Source organism: Engraulis encrasicolus, chromosome 19, assembly GCF_034702125.1.
Source record: "Engraulis encrasicolus isolate BLACKSEA-1 chromosome 19, IST_EnEncr_1.0, whole genome shotgun sequence".
NCBI lineage: Eukaryota > Metazoa > Chordata > Actinopteri > Clupeiformes > Engraulidae > Engraulis > Engraulis encrasicolus.
This window is the reverse complement of record NC_085875.1, coordinates 17,960,400-17,972,724: the sequence shown is the minus strand read 5'-3', so window position 1 is coordinate 17,972,724 and position 12,325 is coordinate 17,960,400. Positions and strand designations below refer to the sequence as shown.

The 12,325-nt window shown below is 43.9% G+C and overlaps 1 protein-coding gene across 1 annotated transcript in view; it reads left to right on the top strand.

Moving 5' to 3' along the window:
* Positions 1-12,325, top strand: part of strn3 (striatin, calmodulin binding protein 3) — a 38,149-nt gene that overhangs the window by 11,614 nt on the left and 14,210 nt on the right. Inside the window, exons 2-8 of the mRNA XM_063183733.1 lie at positions 1,377-1,480; positions 1,619-1,692; positions 2,014-2,092; positions 6,228-6,404; positions 7,505-7,643; positions 8,343-8,484; positions 11,384-11,520. Coding sequence (XP_063039803.1) covers positions 1,377-1,480; positions 1,619-1,692; positions 2,014-2,092; positions 6,228-6,404; positions 7,505-7,643; positions 8,343-8,484; positions 11,384-11,520 — 852 coding nt within the window. The remainder of the gene's footprint in view (positions 1-1,376; positions 1,481-1,618; positions 1,693-2,013; positions 2,093-6,227; positions 6,405-7,504; positions 7,644-8,342; positions 8,485-11,383; positions 11,521-12,325) is intronic.

Sequence of the window (12,325 nt, the reverse complement as noted above, 5' to 3'; positions counted from 1 at the left end):
GCGTTCACTCCTCTGTCTAAACGAGGCCTAAGCTACTTGAATATCGCAGCCACTGCTTTTAGTCAACTTTAATGTCAAGTTGATGTCATACATTATAAATAAGAACAAAAGACATCAGCAGGCATGCTCACTCAGACAAGACTTTGAAATCGATCAGTTCTTTTCAGTTGGAAGGTGTCATGTCAGTACATGTCAGCTGGCCTGTACTTCAACGTGGAATTATTTCGGAGAACTTTGATAACTCAGTGGCACTTCATCAGAAATGATTTGTTGTTTCAACATCACCCGTTCAAGTTGTGAAACGTTCATTTGTGGTGGTCACTAGGGATGCACTAGGTCACTAGGGATGTTTTTTTTGAAAACCGATACAAGTACGAGTACATTAATGTGTGTACTTGCCGATACCGATACCTTTTACCACCAAAATACAATGAAAATAAATGCATGGCTTTGTTTTTTTCCACCTGTGATATTTTTATTGTCCATTTCCATGTAGGTTTAAATGTTAGTAAATGTATGAGGTGGCACTTTTTTCCATGCTGCTTTCAAGTCCACAGAACGTGACAAGATTTTGCATTGTTTTGTGTAATAGCAGTATCGTTCCTGGTATCGGCAACTAAGTGCTTGACGAGTATGAGTACGAGTATAATGAGCAGTATCGGGTGCCGATACGGTGCATCCCGAGTGGTCACTTGCACTCTTGTATGACTTCTCAGTGTAGCCATTTTACCATGAAGTCAGATTTTGCTCCTTAATATTGCAAGAATAGTCAGTCAGTCGACTCGAGGAGTTTATAATTGTTGCTGGGCTTGCATATTGCTGCCAACTGAGCGTGAAGAGACTCATTTGAGCCTCATCTTTGTGCTAGCGGGCCTATCTCTTCATGGCAGCTGTTCTGATTTCTGAAAAATTGCTGTTTGTTTTTTGATGTGACTGCTGTTGGTGCCACATCCTCTCTAATTAGTGTGGGCGTACAGCAACCATTAGAAGAGAGCAGAGCACTGCACTGTGTTTCCCATCTGGATCAATATGGCTTTTATCACCAGATCCTTAGTAATGTTCTCACAACTTTTATCAGGCTTTATATCTCTGATTCAAATGGGTTTATGAAGCCATAAACTAACTACATCATGTGCCTGAACTGAAACGCAAAACTATGGTGGAAGAGTGCAATCCAAAATGCCTCATAGATTGTTCTGGAATGCTCCATTACTGCCAGACTTCATTAAATCCTACCAAGTGTGATGGAAATCTTAAATGTGTGCGTTGAACTCATTTTTGACAGCTCTAGAGTTAAGAATATAGCCTGCTTGTTTTAAGGTTTTTAGCAGCATGAGACAAGTGTGCTAATTTACCCTGTCCTTTTTGTCTTTCAGGCTCGAATAGCATTCCTCCAAGGAGAAAGGAAGGGCCAGGAGAACCTGAAGAATGACCTGGTCAGAAGAATAAAGATGTTAGAGTATGCGCTAAAGCAGGAGAGGTGAGAAGGCGATCATGGGAATGGATACTTCTTTTTTGATTCTTCCCATAATTATTTGAAATCTCTACAAATAAAATGAGGGAAATGTAAGTTTAATGGGGTTGTGTGTGTATTTGCGTTTTTCTGTGTGCTCCTCAGAGCGAAGTACCATAAATTAAAATACGGCACGGAACTCAATCAAGGTGAAATGAAGATGCCCAGCTTTGAATCAGGTTAGTTAGTGTGCGTCTGTGTGTGTATGCATCCATTTGATTGACTCTATGGTCAGTTTTCACTTGAATTCATTTTGCATCCCTGAGCAAGACTTGTTTAAGACAGGACTTACACATAGCATCAACATGAATATGTGCCATAAATTTGAAGCATAAAGCCCCATCAGACAAAAACAAAACAAGAAGCATAACATTGTATTTACGTGAGTGAGCGCATGCATGTCATTGTTGATGGTATTTCATAAATATGTGTGATCTCCCCCCCCCGCGCCCCGCGCCCATTGACTAACTGTGATGCGGCTGTTTTTCCCCTGCTGTCAGATACCAAAGACACAGAGGTCCCCGCTGTCCCTCAGAACAGCCAGTTGACGTGGAAACAAGGCAGACAGCTCCTCAGACAGTAAGTATATCTTCGCTCAGTTTTTACCTCGAACGCCCATGCTAAATATTAGCCTTGTAAAGCAAGTCTGACTGTGCTGTATTGAATATTTCCTTCATTTGATTGGACTTTACCCAGTCGCTATTGTACAGCCAGTTGTGACTATTGCAAGTAGCATAGCTATAAGATGGCCTATACACTACAATTCAAATATAGCACACAGTCAAAATCATCACTCACAAACACTCCCTCTGTTTGCGCATATGTCTGTTAAAGATACAACCTCAGTGGCCGTACTGTGGCTCTAATGGTAGGGCACTCGTCTACTACACGGCTGACCCGGGTTCGATTCCAGCCAGGGTCCCTTGCCAACCCTTCCCTGTCTCTCTCTCTCCCCCCCCCACTCGCTTCCTGTCCCGTCTTCACTCTCCTGTCTGAAATAAAGGCAAAACATTTTTTTTTTCTTTTGAAGATGCAATCTCAGTCGACAGTGTCAGTGGTAGGAATCCCAGGCTGCCACTGTGGAGGGAATTAACAATTGATGCATGTATCTTTCGAGGATGATGGCCAAACAAGCCATATACAGCCTGTGCAGTAAAACATTCATTGCTACACCCATCCACTATGGACCTTACGCCTCTAAGAATCCTGGTCCTAACCTACGTTGACCTTATGACTCTACAATCTCTATCTATCTCTTCTTCCTCTGCCTTCCTGCTATTTCTGCCTCTCCTCTCTACCTCTCCTTTTAAATCCATCTCCAACAATGATGTTTTTTCCCATTTGTTAACACATTGAGTACCAATACGTTTTTCACGCCCATGCTTTGTGTACCAACAACGTAAAAATATGTTTTTGCGTTTTTCGTCATATTTGGAATCTACACCCTTCACATACATAATATGTGTGATTTTGGGAGGTCTGTGACGAATGCAAATGACAAACATGGCAGTCAAAAGCTTGTGTCATGATTTGGACATTTTAATTTTAATCACAACACCAGAGCAGCAACCGTAGGTAAAGCAGACGGTCTATTATGAATTACAAGAACCTTTGGGTAAAGTAACCCGCATTGACTACGTTGCGTGCCTTGTGTGTACACCATGCTGATCCAGCTCAGCTTGCAGCCCTGTTAGCCTTGTGAATGTTGGTGGGCTATGGTGCTGTCGTCAAGAATCGTGCCAGTTGTGTACTTACGTTTATGATCGGCGTCCACTCTGTCGCTTTTTATAGTGTCCTTCACGCAATAAACACACAGGAAGATAATAGTCGTGTCTACCAGCCTGAGTAGGCTAACATCCTTACCCAGATCCTTGGCTAGATCCTTACAAATGACCCCCAAACTGTGATCGGATCCAGTACCCTGGGTTTTTGAAGTTTGATGGCCGGCAAGATAAGTTGAATTGTAATCCTGTTTATGTTTTCTCCCCCATGAAAATGAATTTTCTGGAGCTTGCCATCAGCCAGATGCTAGCCTACTAGCTATGTGACTACGTAAATACTGCATCCCATATGGATCACCAGTTATGGATCAGGCATTGGGTTATTGGATTTTGTTACCGAGCTTGGGTTAAATGACTTTCGGAACTTGTTCCTTGTTCATCTTTCTGCGTGTTACTGAAGACCGCTTCGCTTTCATGCAAAGGCATTCGGCTATAACTTGCAGAGCAAACTTTGCTGTGAGCCTGTGAAGCCCTGGACGTAATTGCGTGTTTTGATTGGCCAAGGTAGTCAGACAGGAGTCAGTGTGTCAAGGAGACGGTGTGTCAAGACAGCTGAGCAGGACAACACGAAGCTGAGCTTTTGTGCCAGCTATCATTTCATATCAATACCAACTGATCCCCTTCTAAAAGCGTGACATTCTGAAACAGCGCTTGGTTCACAAAAACCTTATCTCCGTTTCGTGCAGAATTTTGCAGAATTCGGGAGGTACCCGCATCGGTTTAACTTAAGTTTGCTTGGCAATAAAAGCTCGTAGAGACACGCGGTTTTCACCCACGACAAGGGCAAAGTCTCCACTTTCAAACGAGCCGTAACATGTTTCAGTGGCACCATCACATAATATTCTGTGACTCTACAAAAAAGGGCTTAGAACGCCGGTATTCTACGACATAATTCCGTAAGCACCGCAGGTATTCAATGTGTTAAGCACTTTGAGTTGCATGCCTTGTATGATACAGTGCTATACAAATACAATTATTATTACCCATTGAAAGGGCAACTGCCTTTGGGGAACTGTGTTCAGCCCCAGGTATGGGTCATTTTCAATTTGGTGTGAATGAAGCGAAGGACAGCACTCTTCAGATTTTTCTTTCTTTATTCGCCTACAAACTTTTCGGGCAGAGCCCTTCAGCGATCGCCATTACACGTTGGAGATCATTTGGCAGTACAGTTATTTCTGGTGCAAGTGGAAAACAACAGCAAAACTGAAATTGTTCGTATTCAAAAGCTCTGAAAAGCAACACAAACCTAATATTACTGCAAACGATGACCAAGTTTTGTTGAGCTATATTAAGCTATTTACAACTTGGACACAACCGCATACCATACATTTATCTTAAACATGCATGATTGCATGGGTTTCCCACAGCCTTAATAAAGAAAGCCTAGTGCAAGTGTGGAAGCGTGAAGGATTCTTGGATGTTTTGCAGTGGCAAGGATGCAAGTGAAACCTTGACAATTGTACAAATCAAGAGCGCGGGACTTGGTAGTATTCTGTTGGATGGTTGACTTTGCGACTCGCCAAGTACTGTTCCAATGACGTGGAATCCTGAAATATTGGGTGTTACTCATACTTGACTTCCAGAAACTTAACTGCCCTATATGACCTCACTTCCTGTCTATATCTTTACTGCCCTTTATGACATCGCTTCCTGTTCATATCTTTACTGCCCTATGACGTAATGGCAGACCAGGCCAGACAAAGCAATCCAGTCCTGGCTGACTGTTGCAGTTATCTGAATGTCAACCCTTGAAGCAACAGAAAGTAGATAAACTATTCGTTTGCCCTATGAGAGGCAGAATTGTTTCATTCGGTCTTATGGAGGGTGGCAAAGCAAATTCACGTTTCCTTTCACCGTGTTTTAAGATCATGCAACACTTAATGCACTATAAAAACACTAGGTCTACAGACCTACATCACCGAAAGCAAACCAATTTCTGACCGACCGATTGACTTAGTGGTGTATTCGATGCTCACAACTGAAAAACAACATATTTCTTGTAGGTCTCATAGGATTCCATGTTAACTGCTAGCTTGGAGGTAACAATTGCACTGCCATACTCAGACAATGGTTGAAAGTACAGTGGACGGGTAAAACGCAGTCATTTAACTTTAGGGGAGGTGTGTTGTGGGCTTATTTCCAAAAATTGTACAGTATCACTTTAAGGGGCCTGCTGTGCATAGCCTCATGAAGTGCCTCACATCCGCACGGTAAGCTTCTTCTCAGCCCATTAGCGGCTAATAGAGGAAAGTGCTGTGTCGTCTTAGCCTAGACGCACCTGGTTCCGATCAGCCCTCTCCCTGTCCTACCGCCACTCTAAATTCAAAAGCAGAGGAAGTGTTTGTGTTGTTGTAGATCTTCTATCTAGGGTGATGTGCATGCTGGAAATGGATGTGCCGATACTCCCCAGTCTCTGGTTGTATCGATTGTTACTCCTGCTGGCTTCCACCCAGAGTTGTGAGTTTTGTCGGCTACGCTGTTGGTGAGAGAGTAGAGTTCCAGCTTTCATGTTGTTATATTTTTCTGAAACTGAGATTTGGTGACCTTGCGTCCACTAGAAATGCGAAGATGCCGAATAAAATTCTTTGTATTTGCCTAACTTGGACTGGCACTTGGTAAACACAGAACGCAAACTGAACACACCATCAGCCTCCCTCAAATACTTATATCGTAGATACAGTACACATGAATCTCATTTGTCTCTGATTTGGTTACTGTGGTTATAATGGTTAGGGAGTTGGCTTTCGGTCAGAGGGTTGCAGGTTTGAATCCCGCCCTTACCATCACCTCCATCGATGGCTGAAGAGTCCTTGAGCAACGCACCTACCCCCATGTCACGTACAATATCCTGCAAATAAATGTAGATCTCTTCTTTTTTTTTTTGAAGAAACGTATGAGCTAAGAGTAAATCAGGTGTGTTGGTCCACCCTTAGGTACCTCCAGGAGGTAGGCTACACGGACACGATACTGGACGTGCGGACGCAGCGGGTGCGCTCCTTACTGGGCCTGTCGGGCTCGGAGCAGAACGGCTCCGTGGAGAGCAAGAACCTAGAGCAGATCCTCAACGGAGGGGAGTCTCCCGCCAAGAGAAAGGGACAGGACATGAAGAGGTGAGGAGAAATCATGTACATTTATGTATCAGCATGGTGGGTTTTACTTGTGTGTACTTAGTGTACTTGGTATAATGTGTGCGCGTGTGTGTGTCAGTGTGTGTATGTGATTATTGTCAATGTCTTGTATGTTTAGTTTAACTGCACATAGGAGACTAGTCAAACGCATTTTCAAACTTCTTTGCTAACCTTGTTACATAGACCTTTCACAGTAAAGAACACTTGACTTGACTTGAGTGGGACTTGCTACTTGAATTGCTACATGAAGGTGTCTTTTTTTCCACTGACACATTCTTTTATGCGGGGTGAGGATGTTAACACAAACTTGCCTTACTTGTAACATACCGTAGCCTCTTACTGCGGATGGGGTTGCCGGCGGGCCTATGCACTATTTGCTGAAACACTCAATTACATCATAATAACGTTGCTATGACGTACTGAGTGCCTTAAGTAACAGATTAAGACAAAGCCATTACAATTTTGGTGACAGTAAGGTTATTATATAGGCTGTGCGCTAAGGGGATAACAGCGCTGGATTCATTGAATTCACAATTTATTGTACTCCTTAGACGCCTCATCTCAACCTTTTTGAGCGCTTTTCTATAGATCTCAAAATCTCAGTTGGATTTATACTTTTAGTTTATCCCTTCACTTTATACATCCTTTCTTAACGTGTCCTTTCTTAACTGTCCTCACTATTTGGCTTTCCTCAATATCTTATGCCTTGTCAACTACCGGCAGTCCTCTGTCTAGTAAGCTAGTCTTCTGTCTTGTACACTTTTGAATATTGTAACTGAATGTCTGGATTCTTAGCCATTTCATCCTGTGCCCAACAGCAAATGGGTGAACTCTTGAACTCCTGACACATTTCCACAGTCATTTTCCTGCCATGTGGTGGTGACAAGTATCTAAGCCTACATGATTGAGTTTGGCAGTGTTTGTCATCGCGTTGACTGATTTCCCAGACACGTGTGCGTATTTGTGGGCAGTGACTGCAGCGAAATCCTTTAGCCACACACTGAGGTACAATCTGCTCTGGTCTGTCTCTCTCTCTCTCTCTCTCTCTCTCTCTCTCTCTCTCTCTCTCTCTCTCTCTGCAGGAATCCTGGCGACGTTCTGGAAACGTTTAACTTCCTCGAGAACGCTGACGACAGCGATGAGGACGATGATGAGGAAGGAGACATGATGGAGGACATCTCGGACCGCGACAAGCACAGAATAAAGAAACACAAAATAAAGGTGAAGACCTTAGAGTGAAGCGCGCACACACACACACGTCTTAAGTTTAGATGATGGATTATGTGATGCAGCAGTGATAATTATGTTCATGGCCAAAATATTTTTGATTGTGTAATTACTTTACTTTAATTTAATGACTCTTTATTATACAGTGTTTTTGAGAACACTGAAGAAGATACTGGTTGTTTCTTCATTTTGAAGATGGCCTTCATTACTCCTTCCTAGCTCTCAGCACAGGATCTGAGCCATCTAAGCTAAAAAGAAAGCATGTGTGAGGAAGACATTACCTGCGTTGATAAAGCACAGGAGATGATCCATTATTAATATCTGCACTACGGTCAGGCGTTGGAGCCGGGGCCATCTGACCCTGAGTCAGCAGCTTCATGTATGCATGAACGTCTGGCGACCGGAGCCAGTTTAAGTGCAGTATCGTAAAGACCTTAAGAGCTCAGCTATTTGCATTCACCTCTTTTATCGCATATGGTCATAGTAGCAGGTTGTGTTTTGATTTCAGTAAACCACAATGCCAATTACTTCTTGTGACATGGATACTCTGTACTTAAGTGTACATGTCAACACAATATTGTATATTCACTAATTCAAATGCGTAATAGTGTTATTGCCACAGAAAAAGAATTTGCATGTAGTTTAACTCATTGTCTATTTGTGTTTGCGTGTGCGTGTGTGTGTGTGTATTAGGTGGGTAATGAGGGCCTAGCGTCCGATCTGCCAGATGACCCGGACACTGAGGAGGCGCTGAAGGAGTTTGACTTCCTGGTGAATGCGGAGGACGGAGAGGGGGCCGGGGAGGCCCGCAGCTCAGGAGACGGCACAGAATGGGGTAAGAGTGGAGAGAGGCAGCACAGCTGTCACACATATACTGTATGTGGATATGCCTATTCATTTATAATACAAGCCGTAAATTATAGTGTTAATAATATGGACTTAGTACGACACAGAATGGGGTTAGAAAGGAGAGAGGCGGAGTGGAAGTGTTTACAGATTTTTAATTCATGCCTTAAATGGGGACACAGAATGAGGTGAGGGTGTGGGTAGTAGGTTGTCACAACTATATAGGTAGATGACGTGCCTATCAACAATACAGGTGTCTGATAAGGAGTGTTAGTAGTTGGAAATTAATACGACACAGAGTGAAGGAAGAGGAGGTGTGTTAGTCACAAATACAGTACTGAATACAAGCTTTGGATTTGGATAAATACTTAAGATTTTTCTATAAATATTAATTATCATATCATAATATGATGTCATGGGATAATTAGCATGTAATACTTAATGTGTGTAATTAAAATTCCACTATTGTGAAATCCCTACTCTTTTGGCCCACTAAGCACGTTCAAATTAACCATCCCACTCCACTTTGTCTTCAACCCATAGCACCTCGCAGTCCCAAGAAGTTCTGTCTGCGAGAACGTCTCCCTTCAGAGGGTCGAAAGATTTGTACGTGTAAAAGTACTATATCACGCCGGCCTTAGCCTTTAGACGTGCCCTTTTGATTCCGATGCTATCTAGCCGCTCGCAGTCAATGTCGTCTTGACCCATGAATCAACCCAATAACCAATCAATATTCCTCACTTGATTGTCAATGAGTCGTCAAATTTGTTCATCAATGGCCATAAAACCTTACTGTCCTAATCAAAATTATGATTTCAAAATCTGAGGTGTGTTTGAGGCTTTTCAGGCTTGAGGTCAAGAAATTATTATTATTAATTTTTTTTTTTTTATGTTTTCTAGCTTTGTTTGGGCTTGTAAGGGGCTTGCTGTGAGGTTGGCCGGAGAGATGTGTGTGTGTTTTGTCTGTAATCAGTATTTATTTATTTATTTATTTGTTTGGTTTGTCTGGGACGGCAAGGGTTGCTTTGTGGTTACATTGTAAACATTGGAGTGTGTGTGTGTGCGTGCGTGCGTGCGTGCGTGCGTGCGTGCGTGCGTGCGTGTGTGTGTGTGCGTGTGTGTGTTATTACCATGTATTTATTTATTTATATATATTTGCTTAGCTTTGTCTAGGATGTGAGTGGGGGTTGCTGTGTAAACACAGGAGCTGAGTGTCAAAGCTTTGTCTTGCCTTGGCTGGGCCCCTGCCTCCCTCCCCTCCCCTCCCTCCCTGCCGGTCGGTCCCCTCCCCTCCCTCCCTGCCGTTCGGTCCCCTCCCCTCCCCTCCCCTCAGAGCTCCATGCTGCGTCAGCATTCCTCTCCTCTTCTACTCAGGATATTCTGAGATCACCGCTCACTCCCCTCCTATCCCTTACACACACACATATGCGCGCGCGCTCACTCACTCGGCCAGTTCCGCTACAAGGGCTTGACCTTGCCTTGCCAATTAACGCCACAGAATATGGGCTGTTATGATTCCCATTTTAAACGCATTCTCTGGATGTTTTTGGGGCCAGATTTGATTACCGGGAGGGCAAAATGGAGAAGAACGTTTCCTTTCTTTTCTTGTCTTTTTTTTTTTTTTTTCCCTCTTCCCCGACAACGGATGCAATGAACTTTGCCAGATGACAAGCTCTGCTGTGCTATGCTGCTAAATCCACCCTGATGCTGTTTATACCTTGCAACATTCCCTTTCTGGCCATGCCATAGCAAACATTGGTCCCTTGGTCACCCTTAAGGTCAGATTAGACTTCAGCAACTGCGAGCGTGAAAAGTCGCGTGGGAGTGGCCACGAACCAATTTTGTATTCATGCATCTGCGAGCTCTGCGAGGTCCGAGGTCTCGTTGCCAGCCACATTTGAAATTGCGCGATTAGGCTACTTTCACTACATTGTAAGCACTGCGGTCATTATTAAGCAATGTTGCTTTCTATCCCGGTTAGCTAGGTATTTTCACACAAATTGCAAAGGCAATGCAGTGGTATCATTATTTGACATACCCAGTCTGTTTTCACGAGCAGAAAATGCAAGCATGTAAAGACAGTTGATTCTGCCGATGTGTGTTTACATTCAGTGGAGGAACGGTAGTAAAACCGCAGGCATTGTGCCACGAGTGTTCAACTGATGCATTGTTTGTTACTTAGCTTAGCTTCGTGTATTTACACACATTTACACACAAGGCATTAATAAAGTTTTTAACAGAATACAGCTCTGCTCTCGCAAACTACTGGCATTGCGCTGCCACAAGAACAGAACAAGGAAGTAGCGAGACGACCAATCATAGTGCCTTTTTGTCTGCGTACTCCGCGTCCGTCCGACGGATAGTTAGAATTTTTTCGAGGCGCTAGACGACGGGCGCAGAGCCTCTGAGAGGGGGGCGTGGACTCGCATAGACAGAAAACGGACGGACGCAGATTCTATGCGAGCGAAGCATAAATCTAGCTTTACGCACACAGTTAAAGATCTGCCCCCCACCATCCCCCTGTCTCTCTCGTGTGTGTGCGTGCGTGCGTCTATCTGGATTTCCCCTACTGAACATTTGAACCTTTCACTCTTTGTGTGTGTGTGTGTGTGTGTGTGTGTGTGTGTGTGTGTGTGTGTGTGTGTGTGTGTGTGTGTGTGTGTGTGTGTGTGTGTGTGTGTGTGTGTGTCTATATATTTATATTTATTTATATATATATATATATATATATATATATATATATATATATGTATATGTATATATATTTATTTATTTGCATGGGGGGAGGTACCGTAAGTGTGAGTTCCCCCTCTCTCCCTGTCCAAGGTGTGGCATGTTGTTTACTGATCCCCCTCTCCTCTCCTCTGCTCTCCTTTTCCTATTCTTAGCCGAGCCCTTGCCGTTCCCGTCCGGAGGGGGCAAGTCCTTCCTGCTGGGTGCGGAGGACGGCCTGGAGAGCATGCTGGGCCTGGGGGACCTGGCAGACCTCACCGTGGCCAACGACGAGGCCGAATACAGCTATGATGTAAGCACGCCTGGCATCCACCTCTCTGTCTCTCTCTCTCTTACACTCTCTCTGTCTCTCTCTCTCTTACACTCTCTCTGTCTCTCTCTCTCTCTCTCTCTCTCTCTCTCTTTCTGCCTCTCTCACTGTCTTTCTCTCTCTCTTTCTCTCTCTCCATCTCTCTCTCGCACCACCACCCCCCATGCGCACACATACATTCATACACTGCCTTTGATCTTTCTTGTCATTTTCCCTCGTCCTCTCTCCCTGTGTCACTCCATCATGCACACACACTCATGCTGTCTGATCTGCACACGATCCAATTCGTTCCCCCCTCCAACCAGACACACACCCTTTGAATGATCTTTCTCACTGTGTGCTCTGATATCTCGCACACACTTAGCCTCTAATTTTATGACCTCTCTTTTTGGTCCCCCAAACCCCCCCTCCCCTGCTGTCCACACTCTCTTTTGTGTCATCCACATGTTTTTATGAGCCAACCATCTCCGTCATCCTCTCTCTCTCTCTTGCTCTCTTGCTCTCTTGCTCGCTCGCTCTCTCTCTCTCTCTCTCTCTCTCTCTTGCTCTCTCTCGCTTTTTTTTACCTGTACAACTATGACAGAGCCATTAACACAGGAGTTTATACATCACTGTGATCCTCTGGAGGACATAGACAAACATGTCATGCCTTCGTGTCAAATAGTTTTTGTCCTGTGTGTCCCGAACGGGTGGCAGGCGAATGCTGTCTCATTCATGCCTTGATGCAAATAAAAATACACAATTGATTACGTTGACATATGCAATCCTCATATGGACTTATTTTGCC